Raw genomic sequence first — 22,373 nt, 5'->3', positions numbered from 1 at the left:
GAATAATGTATTTCTCCCTGTATCATTGTGAGATGATACATTATCACATATGTACACTGCTAAATGTCGATTTCTACATAAATACTGGCATATCTATATAGTGGTACATAATATATGGATCGTCGTTCTTTCCGTATACCTGCTGTAATCTGTATAATATCCACTGTACATGTCATGCTGTTTCTATTATGCATAAATACAGTATATACTGTATGTAATTTATCAAAGTAGTGTCACATACTGTATGCTGTATCTACGTATCCTCAGGAAATAGAATCAAACCAGGGCAGTACACATACAATTTGGTTCAACAGTAGCAAGAGTACACCTACACACAACAAAGCCACTTTATACACTGCACATAATGGTACATCTATTTCTATTTAACCTAAATTTTATTGTACCCCCGCCACCCTCTTCTTTTCCAATGTGTTTCTACTGTGTGTGTGTGTGTGTGTGTGTGTGTGTGGTACTGTTTGTACCAATGCAAATGGCGAATAAAGTCATTCGTTGACCAAGAAGCTCTGGCGTAACTGACAACAAAAGATGATGTTGCCGTTATTTTCAGCTCATCACATTTCTTTTTAGCTGTAATATCATGGCCCGCCATCACACAAGAAAGACACGGCACCAAACACAGTATATGTGACATGCCTTTATTGGGATAAACAAATATTTACAGCTAAGTTAGCAGTCAGTTGTTTCACTGACTGGAATCTGAGAATGTATTCGGTAGAGTTGACAAAAAAAGCGCTGGATAAGAGATGAGTGTGGGTGTGTGTGTGAAGAAAAGAAGGCTTTAATCACTAATCCACCGGCACTGGCAGGTCCTGGTAGTTGCTGACCTCCGGATGGTAGTGATTGATCTCAGGCTGTTCACCGTTGAGCTCAGCGTACTCTACTGAACCCTGCTGCCACACAAAGCAGAGCCATTAAACACTGTCACAGCTGATCCATTCATTATCCTGACCCTTAAACACACCAGCACACAACACGAAACAGTTAAGACTACAGCACACGTCAGTGCTGCGTGTTATTTAAAACCATCGCATGATAAGATTAAAACAATTGAACATAAGCATTGCTTTTGTGGTTTCTGGCAATATGTGTGCAAAATATTTGCCCCCTGCGTGAGTTCAAATCAGATTTTCAGCTGTGTTTTCAATCAATTTTCTAATCCTCATGTTTTACTGGAGCAAAACCTCATAACGCACTCCCGGAGGATGCTCTGTTTTTATTCCCCATAATACAAACTCTCAGATTGTCTACTGAACGCTTCCTGAGGAGCAGACAAAACCAGAATAAGACTACTGTCAGACCAAACCGCATAATCATGTCATCAAGAAGATACACTGATGAAAGAATCAGCCGTTTATAGGTCATGATGTCACATCCTCAGCTTGGTTATTTCAAATTCCTCTCTTCAGCTGCCTCTAACACCATGTAGGGGCAAACGGAGTAGTCAGGAGCAGCAGTGATTAAGGCTTGCTGGGGGACAGTATGCTGGCAGAGATGGGCCTGGAGCTAATTTGACTGGGCCGCAGCGCTGATCTGAGCAGGCGATAGGGAAGGAAGCCCCAGCCCAAATGCCTTTGTTCTTGTCTGGAAACTTTGACGAGCGTTTCCCTCTCACTCTGGATTATCGGCCTGCAGAGGGTCACTGTGACCCTGCAGGGACACCAGGGTGGTTTCAGCAATTTCGTTATTTGTTATCTAAGTTCAAATGAATGGGGGAAATTGTGTCACTGCTTTCTGTGTGCGACTTAAATCAACAGTAAATTAAGTTTGGCCAAAGGGTTCCTGATATTATGCACCATTTCCTTTCCATAAGACATACGGGACAAATAAAAAATGAAACTTTTGATTATGTAAAGGTTTAACTTGTGAAGCATTCCCTGTAGAAAATGCGTGTGATTGCTATAAGCACTGATATGATCGGCATGATTTTTTTTCACGAGTTTATAATTATAAGAAAAGTCATTAACCTTAATGGATTAGCGGAGTTACAGATGTAATGGAAGTGAATGGAGACTTAGCATTGGGCTTGGGTATGTAACTAATACACAGTACATGCCATTATAATGAGCTTATACACACTTGATCGGTGCCCTGTAGAGACGAAGTGAAACCAGAACTTCTCCTCCAGATGTGAGAAAACCTCACGTTGACTTTTGTAACAACGTTAACAACTAAACATCTGGCCTTGGAACACAGAGCCTTTCTCAGCACTATGTCAACAATACAATACAATGTGTATAACAATATTGTTGTTTATTTAATATTTCCTGCTTCTAGCGGCCTTCAACAAACACCATTTCCCATAATCCCCAGACCTTCGTGGGCTAAACGTCACGGCTTGACAGAAGAGGTGAGTCCATGAGGCGATGGCTAGCTCGGACGTGTCGGTAGTGACAGCAGGACAGAGGGGGAAGAATGCCGTAGACGCTTTTAGAGAGCAGGGATTACAACTAGGAAGTTGAAAAATGACTTTAGAAGAGGAGGCTTTTGTTTTGAATGGAGTTTGCACTGTATACAGGTGCAGTAACAATGGGGCTGAATGGGCCTCCATAGACTTAAATGCATCATATAACTCATAATAACTCATAAACTGTACATGTCGTCATATATGTACAGTACAGTTCAGTGTGTACTTAGCATTTAAAGATTTGAATGGACTTACATGGTACTCAGGTCTTATGAATACAAAGGGGCTGAATGGGCCTCCATAGGCTTCTATGAATTGTATAACTCTATTATTCATAAACTGTGCATGTCGTCAAGACGAGCTTATGTAAAGTTCACTGATCATTTTGAAATTTGAAATGTAGCTAGCACTGCATACAATGGCTGACATATCAATACAATGGATGTCTACAGGATTGTTTTTAAAACTCGTCAAAGAATTAGGCAGATCTGACATATGAATTGTTTTGATAGCATGAAACTGAAGGAGGAGATGCAAATCAAGTGTCTTTAAAAATCCTGTTTTTTACAGATTAAATGTGTCAGTTTATGAATTATTTTTTCTAAATGCAAATAACTGCATAAAACCAGGCATAGACATTATGACTGTATGTATATATACAGCATATGAACAATACATACAGTGTAAACGGTTTTCAAGTGACAGGCCAACATGATAATAATAAAGAGCGAGAAGAACATGTGATGTGTGATTGTGCTGCTAATTACTCACATAGTCATGATGGTCAGCGGCACCTAAAGGAAAAAGCATCACAGGTTAAATGTGCGTGGGGTGTGTTATTATTATTAGTCAGAGTTACTCATTAGTCATGTGGCAGTTATGACGACGTGGCCGACCTTGCTGACTCGCTTGTTCCTCCTCTGCAGAGGCCTTTGTTTCAGCCATAGACTGTCCCTGTTGTCTGAATCAGTGGTTTGGAATATTCCCTCTCACTCTTACAGATGCTTCTTTCAACAAGTCGGGATTCTTTTGTTACTGTTGAACAGGAAACATTAGGACTCTGATGGACTGCTTGATAGACACATCCAGCGTCTGTCTGCTGTTCTGATAACAGGAAGTTCCTGCCAGCAGTAACAGGAAATGGTCACGGTCCTGTAGCTGGCCTGGGTAAACTGTCCTTCCATCGGTTATCTCATTTTAGAAATGATATTTGGTGTCACTAATACCACCATTGTTTGCCACTTGGGGGCAGTGCAATGAGCTGAAAACACAACATTGATATATTATACGTTACAATTTGAAAAAGAATATTTCCATTAAAAGATGTATTTCTGACCACAAGTCCAATTTCCACTCTCCTTTTAGCTCTGTTTGGGTTTCCACCAGCTTTTAAGGAAAATATCTGGCTCTTTAGCTGCTAAACGCTCCACTGTGTTCACTAGCTCGTGGCTAACTTTGTGGGCATGTAGTGTAGAGTGGGAAAAACAGCTGCCTGCAGTTGCTAGAAACAAGGCTGACGAGAGCGGTGAGACTCAACCAAAACAAACAACAATGAGCTGGTGCTAAAACGATAATTAAGGCGATGATTCTCCGCGGGTTTGTCACTATGAGCAACCCCTCATAGTCCTACACGTAGTCATTTAATCCATGGTTAATGTAAAAATATTCAGCAGTGCAGCTTTAAAGGTGTTAAACTCACCATGTGGAGAGTTTTGGAGCTCGCTGTACACTGTGTCTGTGCCTTTTCTCACTGGGACTGTTAATGTAAAAAGCAACACATTAGCCTGCTTCAACATCAAAAGACAACGTTTAGCAGATACTGTCTGTTTGATCTGCCGCGAACAGAAACCTAAAAATAGGCGGGTTGTGTCACATTCTGTAACTGCCATCTCCGGCCCGTCGGGGCCTTTAGCACGGGACCGTAACGAAGAAGGGGCCAGTATCAGAAACCAGCCTGGCAAATTAGCTCAACCCTTCCTGTTTACAAGGTATGCAGTGGTTCTGGAAATCCCAGCAGTCATCCCTGCAGTTACAGCAGCTTGGAGATGTGTTAATTATGGGTAATTAGGCCTCTCCCAGGAAGTGTTGGTCTGTATTATAAACTATGAAGGAATGCGGGCAGAGAAAAATGGTTTTGGCGAGGAGGTTTGGAATTGAAGGACAGAAAGTGCAGAATGGTTCAAACATAGAGGGACAAAAGGTTATCGAGATAATAGAGTTGAGAAGCAAAACGGGCAGAAAAAAGATGGACTCAAAACAATATAATTCTGTGTGTGTGTGTGTGTGTGTGTGTGTGTGTGTGTGTGTGTGTGTGTTCACCTCTGGCAGGATCTGCTGGCTGGGGATGCACCACCTCAGTGTACTCCACATCAGGCTCGTTGGACACCTCGCTGCTCTCCTCGTCATTGGCTGCATCCAAACACATGAACAAAATGCTCTGTAACACACGCGAAACCCTCTGCAAGACCTACTGCAAGAAGTATTTTAACGAGGGAACTGTTTTCTTAAGCATGAAAGTTCAGTCTTGACCTTGGAAATAGAAGTCTGACAAAACAATCCCGACTTGAGGCCCACTTACTAGTCTTTTCAACCATCGGCCTACCGTATGCGCTGCAGACCCTGAGCCTACAGAAGTCCTAAAAAAGCCGTGGATGAAGTCATAACTAGGCTTGCATGTTAGTAGCTCAATCTCCATGACAACCGTGAACAAACTCCATTAGCTGACGAAGACTGTGAAAGCTCTGGAATAAGTTAGTAAGTGGACCTTGAGTTGGGATTGTTCTGTGAAAATACTGTTTTCTTGTCTGTCTCTTCTTTCTTTATCTACGTTTTTAGTATAGAAACTAGAGTTTACCTCCCACAAACTTATTACACTTACAGCGAGACTATGGTAAGTCTTGAAAGAAGAAATGACACATTTTGCTTCATACAAATGGAAAGTTGAATTCTTGAGTAATAAACTCAATCTTGGTCTATTTAATACACTAGCAGGGTTTTGCTGCTTGCTTTACTTGGTCTGGTACGACCAGCAGCTTATCGTTGCTAATGTGAGCAAACTTCAGGTAGATATTACTGAATCAGTTCACTGATTTTATGACTCTTCTCCACTTGTGCATCTTTTCCGCTTCATTTTAGCATTTAGCATTGGCCCATAAATGTCACGTGTTGCTGCAGCGGCTGCTGTTGAGCAAAAGTAGAAGAAACGTTAAAGCTCTCTGAGGTCCACCCATGTTAAATATACACGCTGTCATGGAACTGTAGGACATGTTCAGTAAAAGCATTAATGTAATGGTACATATTACAAGCCTAGCTCACCTGCTTCAGGCGGTCTCTTGCTCCACACACTGACTGCAGCTCTGTCCACCCTCACTGTAAAACACAGAAAGACATCATAGGGGTCATGAGGCAGCTGCCAAACTTCCATTAAGTTGTAAAAATTCTGCACTGATTACAATGAAGAAACATACCTTAAAAGGTAATTGGCAGTAAAAGCACACATTACAGAGCCACATGAGTATCACCTGACATCCAGGTGACATGTGTTTGAGTAATTCACAAAGGAACAAATCCACTTTTTGGGAAATAACTCATTCGCTTTCTTGCTTAGAGTTGTGTGAGAAGAACGAGAAGCCTGTCTGCTAAATATGGAGCTACAGGCAGCAACCAGTTAGCTTAGCTTAGCATAGGGACTGGAAACAGGTAGAAACAGGCTCTGGCTCTGTCCAAAAGCTAAAAAACTGTAAACTTTGCTATTTAATATGTTTTTGCCTTGTTTGTTTAATCCTTAAAAAAAACTGTGTAAAAGTGTAAAATTGAGTGTCAAGTGTCAATTTTACATTTTTTTACTTTTGGACAGAGCAGTTTTTATGCTAAGCTAAGCTAACAGTTCATACTTAGCAGCCAGACTCGAAAGTTGTATCAATCTTTTCATCAAGCTCTCGGCGAGAAAGTAAAAAAGCGTTATTTCCCAAAATGTCAAACTATTTTTACATTGTCCAAAAGTTGGACATCACGATGATACTCTGTTCTAAAAGCGATAACGGAGAGAGGAGAAACACTTTTTGTGGCACATCTCATAAAAATAACCAGCAACAAAGGAGCAGAATTCAAGTCTTCATCTGGTCCATACAGAAATCTTCCGCTGCCTCGTGCACAATAGGCTGTTAATTCAGCAGCAGCTGCACGATAAATTCTGGCAAAAACAACTTCCCACTTGGTAATGTAATCTCGCACACAGCCCAACCAAGGCTTATGTGATTAATTTCCTCCACCTGCTGCATGCATTCAAACTCGCCTGGACTGAAACAAACTAAGCCCACCCTCCCCAACACCACCAGTTTTATCAACATGACCCCTCCCCCCCAACCTGCTCTGTGCCAACATAGGAAGTTTCTTGCAGACTCTATTGTTTCAACTTTTCAAGGAAGTCTCTGTTGTGCGTTCCTTTTTAGGAAATGAATCGACTTCATGTTATGTCGGTGCTCTTGTCCTGTTCACAGCAATGGAAGATTTAAGATAAGCTTTAATGGAAGCTGAATTCAGGCACATTAACGTATAAACGTTTCTAGCATATGAATTACAATATGGAGCGAAATGAATGGTACTGACACACTTCTAAATAAAACTAATGTCTTTATTCTACAAGTGTCTCTTCCAATCAGTCAAGGGATCAACCAAAAATATATACACATATTTCCTGTGATGGTGATAAAAAATGTATATACAAATCAATCTGTCACCAAGCCCATTTAAACATGCACATCAGACAAATAGAGCAGTTGCAACAATAAAGGACATGAAATCACACAGACATGGCGAGCGAAGACAGTAATGCTGAGTATAAAATCAAAGGCCATCTAGATTGCAGGAGGAGGGGAGAGGGAGCAGCGGGTCCCGGTGTATATTTTTTCATAACACGCCCCTCCTTTTAACTGAGAAAACTCATCAGTGAAGAAAGCGTCCAAATCCTACAAAACGTGGCGTCACAAAAACAGGATTACTGCTCTCAAAGTCCTTCCTCAGAGCTTCTTTTTCTCTTTCTTTTTCTTTTTTTTTTTTTTTAAATTTGAATTCAAGTCCCGCCCGTTGTGGGGCATCTCTACACTGTGGCTGGGATACTGTAGCTGCTCCTGTTGCTGACGTCAGCGGGAAGCGACGCCGCGCTATCTCGCACCCCATTGGTCACTCTCCCCTCCATGCCATCGTAGAGCGGCGCTGCGTCTGGAAGAAGATGATAGTGGTTCGCTCTAAGCAGTTTGTAACAATTTGACAACCAATCCCAAGTACTATGACTGAACTTAAGCAGCTTCTTCCTGCATAACGCAGCTTGTACCTCGGAGAGTCTACTTCCTGCAAGAACTGTATCCTAACAAACGTCCTAACTATTCCTGCCTCTGCAATACATACTTGGACACAAACACAATGTACATGCAACAAAGTCAGAGACAGACAAAGACAATACACCCAAACATACATTGTGCTTACACATAACACACAACTTGAACAGGATATCTACAGCTGGAAAGCAGCACAGACAGTTACACAAACAGAGGTAGCCAGGTCACCACAACATGTGCACCTGCATGCATGTTAGAACATGGATGATGGGATGAAAATGGATTGCTGTGGCTACAACAGGAAATGACTGGCCATAAAGATGATGACTAATGAGGACAGTCATTAGTGTGGTACACGGGAGAATAGTAAAACCAAGCTACCTGTGGCTGCGTTATAAACCTCTGTGTCGTGGGTTAGACTCACTGTTAATGAGTCATCTGATTTAGGGCTCGAAGGCTTTCTGAGAAACGGTGAAAATAAAGTCAAGTCCGGCAGCAGTGAGGTCAAGGAAACACCTACTAAAATGCCAAAAATGATCTAAAGCATAAAAACGACATGCAAATGAATTCTGACACAAGCTCATAATGCACGTCAACAACCATACTGCTGGTTTTGCATGTTGTAGCCTCCAACCAACGACATTCATTGGAGCTTCTCACCGAAACACATTGTGTATATTGTGAATGCATTTCCACTCTCAATCGCAAAAAGCTTTTTTTTTTTTTTTTAAAGCTTGAAATCCTGCATTGTTTATACCCGTGTTTGCAAGCTTGCAGGCTTCTTCTTCCCTGTATTTTTCTGGGGAATTGCTGCCACCTGTAGGTTAGTGAAACAGTGTGAAACAATTGCCCAGGAATGTGCCCCTCATGCCTTCATGTGGGTACCTGCGAGTCCTTGTGCATGTGCGCGACATACAAACGAACAACGTAAAAAACACAACATTACTCCGTAGCGCCACTCGTCGTCAAAGGTTCCACAGGGTGCCTTTGAGTTTGGACGTGTTTGTGCTTTTTTTTTGTGTTTTCCTGCACTTTCAATCTGACAAACGGCTCTTTTTATTTAATACACAACACGCCTCTACCAATGAGTTCACATATATTTAATGTACAACTAATTTTATTTGAATATCCAAGGAGAACCCTGCACCTCTAACATTATCTTCTTGACTACTACTGTGCACTAGTACTGGACACTACCATTGTACAGCGTATATTCAGTACATATTACACAAGATCGTGGTCCTACTTTTAGCCTCTATTTCAGCTTTACTTTTCTAAATTAAAAAAAAAGTAGTAGTTATTGTATATAATCTTTATTGTATTATGTTTCTCACTTACTTTACTATTTATTTGTTATTTGGCTGCTGTAACACAGCAATATTCCGTAGGGATTAATAAATGACTCTAATTATCTAACTTAAAGGAATAGTTTGACATTTTGGGAAATATGTTGATCTGCTTTCTTGCCTGTCTCTTGTGTTTACGCTGAATATGGTGACAACGTTTGCCTACTGGCACCTCTGAAGCTCACTAATTAACTCATTACATCCATTTGTTTAACAAAAACAAAGTAAAAAAAAATGCCAATTTGTGGTTTTAAGGCAGGTCAAGTGACCACTTCTTGGCCGTGAGCAGTAACATCCTGGAGTCTTGTCATCACCGTGAGGTTGGCAGACGACCAGCGGAGACTCCAACACAGTGAAATCGCGGATGTCAGAGCCTTCTTGAACAAACCAGAAATTGTGGGTTTTCAACAGGTCTCCATTTGGAAAAGCATTACCGAGTGGAGAGTACCGAACGCTCAGTATCGCCTATCTCAAGCGAGTTTCAAGTCTCTGAATCACGCTAATATTCAACTAGTTACTATCTGGGAGGTGGGAAATCAATCCAAAAACTGTCATTCTACAAACATGCAAAACAACCAGTATGGTACTTTAAAAGACAGAACACTCACAGACTCTCGGCCATCGAAGCCAGCTAATTAAAGTGGATACAGAGTCACTAACGTCTACAGTCTATCATGTCACATTCAAAGGAAGCAAATAGTCGAGCCAACTCACACTGACAATTCAGCAGCTGCTTCTCTTTTACCTACAACAAGAGGAGGAGAGGTGAGAAGAAGAGCAGGAGGAAGAAGGCGGGGGGGGGAAGGCTGGTTTACACACACATAGTTAGAAATAAGAGGCCTGAGTTGCTGGAGGACTGTAGGTCTCTCTACCTCTCTTGGATCTGAAGCACAGCACACACACCACCACCAACACCGACACCGCCAGCAGACAGAACCCCCCGATCAACGCTTTCTTCCACAAGGCCAGGCGCACTAGGAGAGAGAGAGAGAGAGAGAGAGAGAGAGAGAGAGAGAGAGAGAGAGAGAGAGAGAGACACACACACACACACACAGAGAGTCAGTGACAAGCAAAAACACAAGGGGAAAAGACGGGGAGCAACTAATGGGATAATAATGGGACCGATTTTTGGCCTTGCTCGCAGCGTGGCTTCAGGGATAGCGATGTCGGGACTGTAGGTCAGTTGGTTGGCTGGTTGACGACTTTGGTCGAGGCTGAAATACCTGTACAACTATTTGATGGATTGCCATGAAATTTAAATATATACTTCCATGCCCCCCTCAGGAGGAACTGTAGATGGATGAATACTGTCTTCATCCCCAGAGAGAAATTTGCATGTCAGAGCAGCAGAATACCAACATACCACCTGAACTAAGATGGTGAACATGCTAAACACTATACCTGCTACACATCAGCAGGTTAGCATTGTCACTGTGAGCTTGTTAGCGTGCTAAAATGAGCATCTCTGTAAAGTCTTGTTTTAATCTATGCCACAAGTCCCTCAACTTTTTGGAAGTGCAATACTAAATCCCTGGAGAGCCCCTTTTTCTGAATGCAGTCTGTAAAATAAAAAGGAGCAAACAGACACTGCGGTAGAAAGTGCTGGACTTCCTGGTAAGTTTTGAGATCAGAGCGAGTCAGAGCCGAGCTACAAACACACACATCTGGGCAGACGGTGCATCGGCTACTCGCTGTGAATAGAGACAAACTGCAAAAAGAAAGTGGGCGATTGAAACGTACTCCACACTAGATATTACATGGAGAAAAGGCGCCTCTTAAACTTTACTATGCACTGCTTGCCCTGCAGCCGTGATGCACAGGATGTTGGAAGTGCAAGCAAGATTGCGGGTCATTGATCTGAAGACGCCTTAACAATTAAAGATTTCTGCCTGGATTCTTAACTTCTGGTTTGTGTACGTACAGAATGAGATCCTCATCATTTCCACTAAGGATTTTTGTTTTTGCATGCCTGCGAAGGAAAAAAGTCGGGATCTGTCACGTAACAGCAGGGTCTGCGTCCCCAGTAGAGAGTGAATACCCATCAGTCTCACCCTCTATGGTGACGCGGTCACTGCGGATGACGTTGTTGGCGTGGTTGAAAGCCTCACAGTAGTACATGCCGCTGTGCTCTTTGGACAACGGGTGGACCTGGTAGTCCGAGTTGTTCTTGTAGGTGGTGGTGGTGTGCAGTGGCTGCTCATTGCCTACGCGGTACCACTTGAAGGTGACCGGCGTTGTGCCTTTAATACCACATATGAGGTAGAGATGATCCCCCTCAGAGATTTCTAGTAAGTCGGGGATGACGGTCAGAGTCGGGTGCGTCAGAGGCACTGGGAGAGGAAAAGGTGGTGGAAAAGAGGCGGGATTAGTCAACACTGTCTCAGAACTGAGGTTTTATTGTGTCATTAAAATGTGATAAGAACGTAATCAGATACCCTGATTGCACTCATGATTTCTTTCAAGTAAATGGTTGGACATTTGTTTTGATACGTAGAGTTAGATGAGAAGATCGCTCTCATGTTTGTGCGATAAATATGACTGAGGATTTCTTATTTCTAACAGGAACGCGGACCAGGTGATCACAGCCAGTTAAATGAACTCAAATGAACTGAAATGTCCTTCAAATGATGAGATCTTCTGTTCCCTGAGGGCAAGTGACCGTGGAGGAGGCCTTGCTGTAATTTTCAAAAATCATTTTAAGTGCAGCCTTATTTCTGTTAATAATTTAGCAGGTTGGAGGTAATGATGCTTCAAATTAACTCTGTCCTTCCAGTTCTCTGTATTGTTATTTAAACCTGTGTTTCATTCTGAATTTTTAGCCTCTGTCGTTCTTAAGCCCAATAAAATTATGATCATTGGGGATGTAACTTTCCAATCGTGTTACAACCTCTCTCTCTCTCCATTAGAGATCTTGCTGTCTCTGACCATATGTGTATCCTGCTTAATACAGTTATTCAAGCACTATAAAACCCCATAAGCAAAAGGTGCAGTTCCGTGTTCTCAAAACAAAGTAAAAAAATGTCAATTTGTTGTTTTTCCCACACAGCTCAGTCTTTCTCCTCACTTTTTAACACTGCTTGTGACAATCTTCCCATTCTTTCTAATACAAATGACCAGTTATCAGCCTTCAATCAGTTAAGTTTAGTTTTAAAAGGAGCAACCATGTCCAGGGCAGATAAGCATAAGTCCACTCTCAAAATAGCCCCGTGGATGAATGAGGAAATTCGTAGCCTTAAAAGAACCTGTAGAAAAGATGAATGCAGGTGGAAGTCTAGTAAATTGCAGATTTATTACTTGCTGCTCAAAGAACTACTAACTTCATAAGGTCAAAGAAGCCAGGGAACCAGACTTCTGGCCAATTTTCCAAACTGACATTCGTATGGAAAATCCTGCTGCCTCTGCTGCCCAGGCCGGACAGTCAGCGGGCCTACGGGGGTGGGGTTTTTTTTCCTGGCAGAAAGCCTTTAAACTACTTGGTTATTTTTGTCCAGTTTCATTTATTGTGATTTTGAAGTTATTTGAAGGAGTTTGGGATCACTTTAGCTAAAGGTAAACCGACACACTGCTTCTAAGTCAAGAAATTATGAACCTATCACCTGTTCGTCACACTGGGTTGGTTTTCCTCCTGTCCTCCCCAATTATTTGAGTCACCAGCTGCCAGTGGTATGTATGTATGTATGTATGTATGTATGTTTAATTATTTACCTCAATTGTCCCTATTATTGCTTATGTTTTGTATTTCCTCACCTTGGAAAGCACTTTGTTCTTATTGCTTTATAAATGCAAGTATTATTATCATTATATTATTTACATGTGGTAATCCATTAATTGATCTGGATTTATTAAGCAGTGTCATATTAATCACACAAAACAGATAAACATGCTTGTTTTGAATATTTACCTATGACAGTAGCGTTGAGTCTTTTACTGAGTGGGGCTTCCTTGTGACTATTCTTTGCCTCGCACATGTACTTGCTTATTTCATCAGGCTTGGTGATGGAGACTGTGAAGAGAGCTTGTTGAAAGACCTGCTTGACGCTGGTTGTGCTCAGTTGGTCATAATCCCTCAGCAGAGTGTAGTTTATGGGCAGGCTGCCTGTGTCGGACTGACAGAGGATCTTGAAGGGCTGCCCTAGGACTGCCCTGCCAACCACAGAGATCTTTGGAGTTGAGACGGAAACTGAAGAGGAGAAAGAGAAACATAAAACACACCGACTCCCCGTGGACAAATTCTACGAAGCAAAAACATAAAACCCCTGTTTAGACATGGATTACAGAACCTTGCTGGCTTCATGCTTTTTTTCATTTGGATGTAGGGGATTTCTATGAAAACGCTACGGAAAGAACCACAATACTGGCACGATATTTGGCACCTAGTGTGCAAGAGGAAGCAGGGTCACTTCTGGAGGACAGTGTTGAGTTAAAAACTACAATGATACAAAGGAAGAAGAGTGTTTTATGTTCTCTCACAGGTGCATCAGTGATGAATTTAACTTATTTTGAAGCCTTGATTAATGACCATGGTGAGCGTGAGGGATATAGTAAACACCCCTAATTTCTCACAGTCAATCGCCTAAAAATGTTTCTCATTAATATCATCATCTAGCATTATTTAGCAAATTCTACTGCCTATTTTATAATGCCCGACAAGATGATAGCATTATAAGACGTTAATTGGCACGCTGACATATTACCACCTTCTAAGTTAATATGGCAAACAGTTGCCTATTTACACATCCAGCTTCATGCTTAGCTCATGGAGCAACTCCGGTCCATGGTCAAGCCACACTTGGACCCCCTTCAGTTCAGCCCCGACTTGGAGTTGAGGATGCCATCATCTACCTGCTCAACCGCGTCTACGCCCACCAACCACCTGTCCGGCTCTACTGGGTGAGTCAGTAAGGGTGACAGTGTGGACAGCTTTGTCACATGGTGCGAGCAGAACCATCTACAGCTCAACGTGACAAAGACAAAGGAGCTGATTGTGGATCTGAGGAGGACCAAGGTGCCGATGACCCCTGTTTCCATCCAGGGGGTCAGTGTGGACATTGTAGAGGATTACAAGTACCTGGGAGTCCACATTGACAATAAACTGGACTGGGTAAAGAACACTAATGCCCTCTACAGGAGGGGCCAGAGCCGTCTCTATTTTCTGAGGCGGCTGGGGATGTTTTATGAGTCTGTGGTGGCCAGTGCTTTCCTCTATGCTGTTGCATGCTGGGGCAGCAGGCTGAGGGTGGCGGACTCCAACAGACTAAACAAACTGATCCGCAAGGCCAGTGACGTTGTGGGGGTGGAGCTGGACTCTCTGACGGTGGTGTCAGAGAGGAGGATGCTGACCAAGCTGCGGGCCATCTTGGACAATGTCTCACATCCTCTCCATAATGTACTGGTCAGGCAAAAGAGCACCTTCAGTGGGAGACTCATTCCTCCCAAATGCACAACGGAGCGCCACAGGAAATCATTCCTCCCTCTGAGTGTCAGACACTCAGAATAAACAGACTGATTCTGGACTTATTTCAACTGTCATATATACTACCTCACTATTTATTCTTTATTCTCTATTTATATTTCACCAATGCAATACACACATATACATACACACATATACATTGTTATTGTATATATTTTTTTACTTTTATTTTTTCACTTAAATATATATTTTTTTTATATCTTAGATTTGTCCGTACTTCGCATCTCTAAATGTTATGGTACTTTCTACTCTTGATGGGAGCACCTCGATGCAGTCGCGTTTTGGCCACCAGGTGAATGTCCAATAATCACTCTTCCTTCAGCTCTGTTTTTACTCTCTAGCAACTTTGAGGGAGATATCGGGCTCTTTAGCTGCTGAATGCTCCCCTACGTTCACCAGTTAGTTGTTAACCTGTCAGCCGCTTGGTGCCGAGCAGATAGTGTAGGTAGGAGGGAGTGAACCAAAACAGTAAAGTTGCAGGCCAGAGATCAAAAGAATGACCTGAGAGGTGCAAAAATGCTCCATAGAGCTGAGGGGAGCTGCAGATTCAGCTGAAGAACATTGACACACTGACACGTTCCCAGAAGTTTGACTTACTGGGAAATACGCCTATTCGTTTTTTTTTCCCACAGAGAAAAGTTAGATGAGAGAATTGATAGCACGCCCATATCTGCACACTAAATGCTCTATATATAGCTGAGCATTAGCATAACCATAACGCCCTTTAAAACCATGAATTGTCGTTTTGTATGGATTCAACAAGTTAGATGTAATATGTTAATTAGAGAGCTTTAGCAGTTCTGTGTGCTTTCTTTTTTAACCTTTGGACAGAACCAGGCTAACTGTTTCCCCCCGTTTCCAGTCTTTATGCTAAGCTAAGCTAACCGTGTCCTGGCTCCAGCTTAATATTTAGCAGACGTCAATCTTCTCATGAAACTCTTAGCAAGTGAAACAGGAAGGAGGAGGTAGGCGGGACATGACGTTGGGGGGAATTTGATTTGACCGTTGAAAAGTGGGCGTATCATAACTGATGTATCGCGCTGTTGCTAGCTAGCTAACTAATGAATGTTATCTCTGTGCTGCTAAAAGTTGAAGATTGATTGATGGGTGGATGTCACGATATTATGGGTTGAAATTGGTTGGTTCAAGCTGATGTAAGCGCACGACATATTTTGTTTTTTATGTAAAAGTGACTTGGGGGCATTCAGACATGAGGCCAACATGTAAACTTTCTGGCACATTTACTTAATGAGGTGCATGTCTGAAAGGGGCTTAAATCCACTCTTAATCTATGTATCAAAATCGGCATCTGAACGAGGCATCAAGTAAGCTTACCTTTGGGACGAACAGTAAGGGTATTACTGTGCTTCATGATGCCCTTGGCTTGAGCTACACAGGTATAGTTGAAATCATACAGCAGGACTTTGCCAAGAAATACTCCGTTGTCCTTGGGTGTTAGTGGGCTGTCGGGTGGCTCAAGAGTGTAAGTCAATTCCTTCTTTCCAAGTCTTTCCGAGGCATAGCTCTCACTTTTGCAGGTTAGTGTCATATAATCCTTTTGAAAGACTTCAGCAGGAGACATGGTGAGAGTGGGCACTGAAAACAGCTCTGTGGAAAGATAAAAAAAAACAAAAAACATGGCAAGTCATCATCTGCACTGATATCACTCGTACGTGTACATGTGTAAATGCTGATATGTATGGAACCCCAAAACCAACAAAATGTAGTAAAATATTATCAAAAACAAGTAAATAATCCAAAAAAAGCAATCAATAATACTGTTAGTTAAATAATTAAAATGTGTAAAAGTGTAAAAGCTTTGCACCTTTCCTTTAACCACTAATAAGTTGATGAAATAGCTTTAAACTATTACATTTGATCTCATTCTCTGTTTTTTTTGGGAGATTATATAACCATTATACCATTTGTCTATTTCCTGTTCTTCCCAAACAACATTTCCAATTTTTTTAATGGTTATAGGTGTGTTTTAGCAGCGGGGAGCTAAAAACTCATTGTTACAATGTCATGATAGCTTGGATTCTGTATGGATATTTTCACATTTTAGAAATAAAGCAATTCACTGGAAACCAGTAAAAATACTTTTTAGAAGTGAATTTGTTTGTGCCACTCATTCTTGCCTTTCTGAAACATTTTTTTTTTAAACCACACGCCCCACTTTACACATATACTCCAGTGAGCAACGGCAGCTAGCAGATGTGATAACGCCAACACAGACTACTCAACCAGCAGCACTGGTCAAATGACCCCCCCCCCCACACACACGCAGGTAACTTTATCATTATTATTTTAAAGTGACATTAGCATAAACTTCCTGCTGTTTGCCTGCTAAGTTAAGAGCACAGGAGCCCACGTTCTGGAAATTATATTAGCAACGTAAGCATGCATGTAAGTTTGTATATTTGATTTATTTATTTAGATTATGATTTATTTAACTAGGCAAAAGCTCGTTGAGATTAAAAACCTCCTTTACAAGAGTTGGTCATTAAGTTCCTTTGCGCCATATAACGTCCGGGGCTCTAACCACATCGCTGGAGCTAATAGCTAATTCTGAACCAGGTTGGCTGTAGCATCACTGTATAAACTCGGGTAACAGTAGCTGAAGCTTTTTAATGCTAACAAAGTTAGCTCGCTTCGTATAAAATGAGGTAATGAAAGATAAATAGAAGAGGAAAAATAACCAACCAATTAGATGTTAAAGGAAAAGTATAAAGGTCAATATTTCTTTTTACATTTAATTTTAATTATTGAACTAACAATATTATTTATTAATGTTTTTTGTCTGATGACCTTTTACTCCATTTTGTCAGTTTTGGGGCTCCATAGGATATAGTTAATGCTAACAATCATCAAAACTTTTAAGATGAAACACATATCAGCAGTTAGAGGACAGGTTTATATGGACAGTGTCCACTCACCAGTCACTGAAATTGTCTTTTTGGCGACTTTCACCACGTGTCCCATCTCTAATCTGCACTCAAACTCCCCAGGGTCCTTTGCCAGTGCGACCATGCTGTGGTTGACTTTGGTGTCTCCTCTGCCGAGAAGCTGGGTCCCCTGGGTCAGGTCGAGGCGGACACTTTCGGAGCTGCGCGGAAAGTTGCTGATGGTGCACAAGATGACGAGTTGGTCTCCTTCATAAATCTTGTGCTGAGAGAAAATCTCTATAACTGGTGCAACTGAAAGCTCTGAGGAGACAAAATCAATGAAGAAACCCTGAGGTGGGTCCAAGGCTTTGAAAAGTGCTGAAAATTCAAAATGCTACTGACCTTTGACTGAAACAGTGGCGGTGTTGCTTTCCTCAGACTTGATGGAGTCTGCCGTTATGAGGACCTTATAGGCACAGTGAATTTTGTGGATGCCAACGCTGCTGATGCGAAGCTTTGCCTCTGTCTGGTTGGAGTTGACTTGCCTCCGCAGGATCTCTTCAGAGTCCTCGTAGAAGAAGAAGAAAATGGAGCCCGTCTCGCCGGGGGCTGTGCACCTGGCCGTTAGCTCCTCCCCCTCACTGACCACACCCTTGTTAAGTCGGAGGACTGGTTTTGACAAGCCTGGAAACCCAAAATGCAAGAAAGGTGCCCAGATTTAACCCTCTAGAGCTTGAAAAAACAAAGCACTCTGCCAGTGTTGCACATAAACACCTCATTTCCATCGTTTCCATTGTTTGATTCTTTTTTTGAACTAATTGTGTAAAGGCAAAACTCTCTCAGTTGTTCCTCCACCAGATTCCATTAGAATACAAATAAAACAGTTTTTAGGAGTATCCTGCCGACAGATGTTTAACGTATCTTTGAAAACTGCAGTCTATTAACTTTACCTGAACACATACTGTCTCCGTAAAAACAAACCAACCTGTTACTGTGAGTTTCTTGGCTCTGCTGGTCTTTTGTTTGTCTTCAATGTTTATTCCGCACATGTACATGCCGGTGTTGGAGGCTCGGGCAGAGGGCAGAGGGTACAGGAGATCCTCAGAGGTGCTGGAGGTCTTGGTGTAGACTGTGTTATCGTCCTTGTATATAGTGTACTCGCGACTCAGCGGCTCCTGCCCCGAGCTGCTGACGATGGCCTGGCATCTCAGGGTCACATTGGTGTCCCGAGTCACATCAGTACTGGGCTCGATGGACAGGGTGACGTCTTTTATCGTGAATACTAGGGAGTGAATTCAAAAAAAAAAAAAAATCATTAAACTTAATGCACCATTTTTATAATGGGTTTTTCTTCATTGTGAGTTCATAATCAATTGGTACAATAAACTGTCCTCTGTGCTATTTCAATATGGGTTCATTCTATATACATGTTAAAGGACAATAGGATCTTTTTAGTACTTGGTTTTAAATTTTTGCATGTGGCGTTAATGTATTGCTCTATTGACCGGCATGTGTTTTCTTGCAGAGAGCGACTTTGCATGGACATCCCAAATCTACTGAGGTGAAACTTTATTTTGTATGATTCATTTATTTCAAATTAAAAGAAGTGCAAATTGTTCCTTATGTATAAGGAAAGACGGTTTGTTGATATTTGGTACAGAACTAGATTCCAAACGTATTCTCTCCTTAGATGTGTGCAGTTAAAGCATGTTTCGTTACTCTGCCATTAGCTACAGCAACAGGCAGGTTATGGTTTTCCTGAAGAAAAAGATGTCATGTTATGTGACTGAAGACGAATTCCATTTTAGCTGATTACATTCAACAAACAGCCGTGAGTTGATTAGCTGAAGAGAGTTCAGCACCTGACTCCGTGTCAAACCAAAATTTGTCGCTGTTACATTTTAGTTAGGTGTACGGTGTATTGAACAGTTTTTTATCTGGACGGAGGCAAGAAGTGCCCAAACGCTGAGTGACATGAGTCACAGTTAGCATAGAAGTGGACTGAATAGAATTTCCTTTGAATCACTTCCCATTCCTGTTCGAATCCACACTCCTGAAAGGTCATTCTTTGCTGGCACATTTGAAATGACAGCCGCTGGAATTTCTATCACGGTATCGGCGTGACACTCAGGAAGCTGACGTGTTACCATGGAATGTCATCATGCCGGTGACAGCATCCTACCTGGGTGTCAGACTCACGCATGAAACAATGCTGAATGCATGACTGTAAAATGCCAGAAGATAGAGGTAGATGAGGATTGAGCGCCGTCCTTTCTATACAGCTGGACCTGATGGATCCAGCTTTGATGCCGTTTTGGCTATTGAAAGCAACTTGTCTGGAGATGAGAGAAAGAGCCGTTGGTGGGCTCAGGGTTTGGCGTCCTAGAACCGCCTCACTGCGGGTCTTGACACCGATCAGCCAATGTGATCTCTGATCTTACAGGTATGAAATGGCCTATTTATCAATCAGAGACAAGAAAGGACAGCCAGCCCTGTCGCCTTTTTACACAACAGCTACAGAAATGTTGTCTTGCTGACACAATTTAATGTTTGTCCTTTTATTTCTGGATCCAGGTTTACTTTTAATTCTCAGCCTCATTGGCTGATTGGGTTGATTACAGCAGCCAAACTGCGCCATTCACATGTGAGCGCTTTGATAATCACCTGAACCGATCTGAAAGCAGAGAATCAGTTCAAAGCTCATGTGGTTCACCGGCACGAACAGGTGGGAACTGATAAATGATTCATAGGAGATGTTTGTTGTCAAAAGCGACTGTCCGAGACTAAAGGAACAACATTTTGTCTTTTAGGGAAACACTTATAAGTAGCGTTTAAACACTTTAGAGACAGAAAGCATCTGCACACGTACACCGAGCCTCCCCACCACATCACCCATCTGGTCGAGTATCAGGGACAGGCTGCTGTTGTGACTCAGAGTGGGGCGTTGTGGGGCAGTAAACAAACCCGGAGAACAAGAAGAAAATGGCAGGAAAAGCACTTTGTTAGACAAACAGGCCACTCGGGGGAACCTTTCACCATTTCAGAGCCTGCTGAATCTGGCCCACACCCAGCATCATTCAGCAGGACCTGGCAGGGCTGATGATGAGAAAAATCAGCCATGCAGGGCAGAGATCCACTACGGGCTCTCCATACGGGTGAGTCATGGCAGGTGCATGCTGGGCCAGTGGTGGAAAGTAACTGAGTACTTCTATTTTAAATTTTGACGTACTTTAGTTGAGTACTTCCAATTTATGCCACAATATACTTCTTCTCCACTACAATACTGTACTTTTCACTCCACTTCATTTACCTGACAGCCATAATGATTTTTTTTTTTCAGATTTAGATTTTTATATTAAAAAAACATTTGATAAGCTATATGGTTTCATTTAGATAACTGTTCGAGGCCTAAAAAAATGATCTAATATTTCATGAAAGAGCAAAGATTAGAGAACCCCCCCCCTCCCAAAAAAAAAGAATATCAATTTGTGCAGCAGAACTTTGTTTTCTCTTCTTTCCTCTCCCTTGCATTTATCTTGTGACCCCTTGGAGGGGAACCAGTGGACGAAACTACTTAACTATATTAAAAGTAGTTCAAATTAGCTCCACATCAACCAGCTACAACAGTATATGCTACTTCTGCATCAGTATTAACAACTTAATAATATCGTATGTAATAATATGTCAATCACAGGGACTATTTTTCTGCAGAATGAGAACTTATACTTTTGATACTGTCAGTAAATACCCTAAGGGGACTGCAAGATGAATCTGAGGCGACCAACAGGAAAGGAAAGACAAACAAATAAAAATCAGCTACACATGTTAGGTATACTTTTCTGGTTCTCTCCAACCCTTGCCGTTTTTGTAAGATGCAAAAAATAAAGTTCTCATACTTAGTACATAGTTCTCTGCCTCCACATTTAATGTCAGTATTAAGTGTTACTCTTATATTGTGGCTTTATTTCATGTTGTGCTTTTGTCTTTTATTAGGAAGCACTTTGTGACATCTGACCTAAGAAGTTGCCATTTACTGTAAATAAACTTTCTTCGTACCTATGTATGTTTTGATATAGCTAGAAGAGTCAGTTTCATATTCTAGTGGTAGTATACATTGTAATATTACAATATTATTACTACTAATTAAGTTGATATATTTCTGATTTTCTTCAATCCTTTTTCCCCAGTGAAATATCAGATAATTCCCCTCTTCAGGCCACTTAAAAAAACATTCAAATGGAACAATGTACATAATCGAAACCAACTCGCAGAACGCCTCCATCTCTGCTACAACTGATCCGGACTGATTCACGCCTTCCATCACCAACCAACTCAAGAGGACAGGGAGGCGTGGGACACTGCTCGCCAACATGTTCCCAACGCTGCTTCCCACCGCAACAGACACCAACGACCAGAAAGCTCCGATAACAAACAGGACTGTCTCCACTGACTGACCACGTGTATTCCCACTGTGTGAAGTAAAGCCACGATGCTCCATAAACACTGGGCCTTCTGCTACAACCGACGACACCTCTGAGAAAAATACTCAGTAAGTTGTCTCTACGTGAAGGCGAGTCTAATCTCAGAGTCAGTGTCTCTGGTTCATTTCATTACATATCTTATTGTCTTTATACTTACATGGCTGTGCGTTCGCCACTCTCCCTGGATGGAAGTCTTGGAGCAAGATAAGAACGTAAAGAACCAGGTTAGAGACAAATCTATCAACCACCTCCACAAAAAGACATTTCCAAATAGTTCCTACGGAAGAAGATTAGAGGTCGGCAGTCTTACAGCTGGACAGGAGCGTGGAGGTGAGCAGTAGCAGGAGACCCATCCTGTCTGAGGGACACTGAGGCTCCCAACGCTGCCGGCTGTCCCGGAGGTTAGCAGACTTGTGACAAGGCTGAC

At 42.0% G+C, this 22,373-nt stretch overlaps 1 protein-coding gene across 17 annotated transcripts; it reads right to left on the bottom strand.

Moving 5' to 3' along the window:
* Positions 1-640: 640 nt before the first annotated feature.
* On the bottom strand, positions 641-22,362 carry pecam1b (platelet and endothelial cell adhesion molecule 1b). Of its 17 annotated transcripts, none has more exons than XR_011597565.1 (15): positions 22,257-22,362; positions 22,104-22,139; positions 18,451-18,747; positions 17,868-18,149; positions 17,517-17,786; positions 15,916-16,188; positions 13,009-13,287; positions 11,159-11,437; positions 9,980-10,081; positions 5,741-5,794; positions 4,745-4,834; positions 4,125-4,181; positions 3,322-3,460; positions 3,197-3,219; positions 641-971 (listed from the first exon to the last, which is right to left on the bottom strand). XR_011597565.1 is itself a non-coding variant. In XM_070913727.1 (14 exons), the coding sequence occupies exons 1-14, from the start codon at positions 22,297-22,299 to the stop codon at positions 933-935; spliced, it is 2,124 nt and encodes a 707-aa protein (XP_070769828.1). In that variant the 5' UTR covers positions 22,300-22,362; the 3' UTR covers positions 641-932. The 17 variants fall into 17 exon arrangements, 11 of the variants coding, with proteins under 11 accessions (XP_070769828.1, XP_070769776.1, XP_070769785.1 ...); XR_011597566.1 differs by having other exon boundaries at positions 797-908; XR_011597567.1 differs by having other exon boundaries at positions 815-911.
* Between the last annotated feature and the right edge of the window lie 11 nt (positions 22,363-22,373).

Source organism: Enoplosus armatus, chromosome 2, assembly GCF_043641665.1.
Source record: "Enoplosus armatus isolate fEnoArm2 chromosome 2, fEnoArm2.hap1, whole genome shotgun sequence".
In the NCBI taxonomy this organism is placed as follows: Eukaryota; Metazoa; Chordata; class Actinopteri; order Centrarchiformes; family Enoplosidae; genus Enoplosus; species Enoplosus armatus.
The sequence above is the reverse complement of the archived record's forward strand: the minus strand, read 5'-3'. Positions and strand labels throughout refer to the sequence as shown.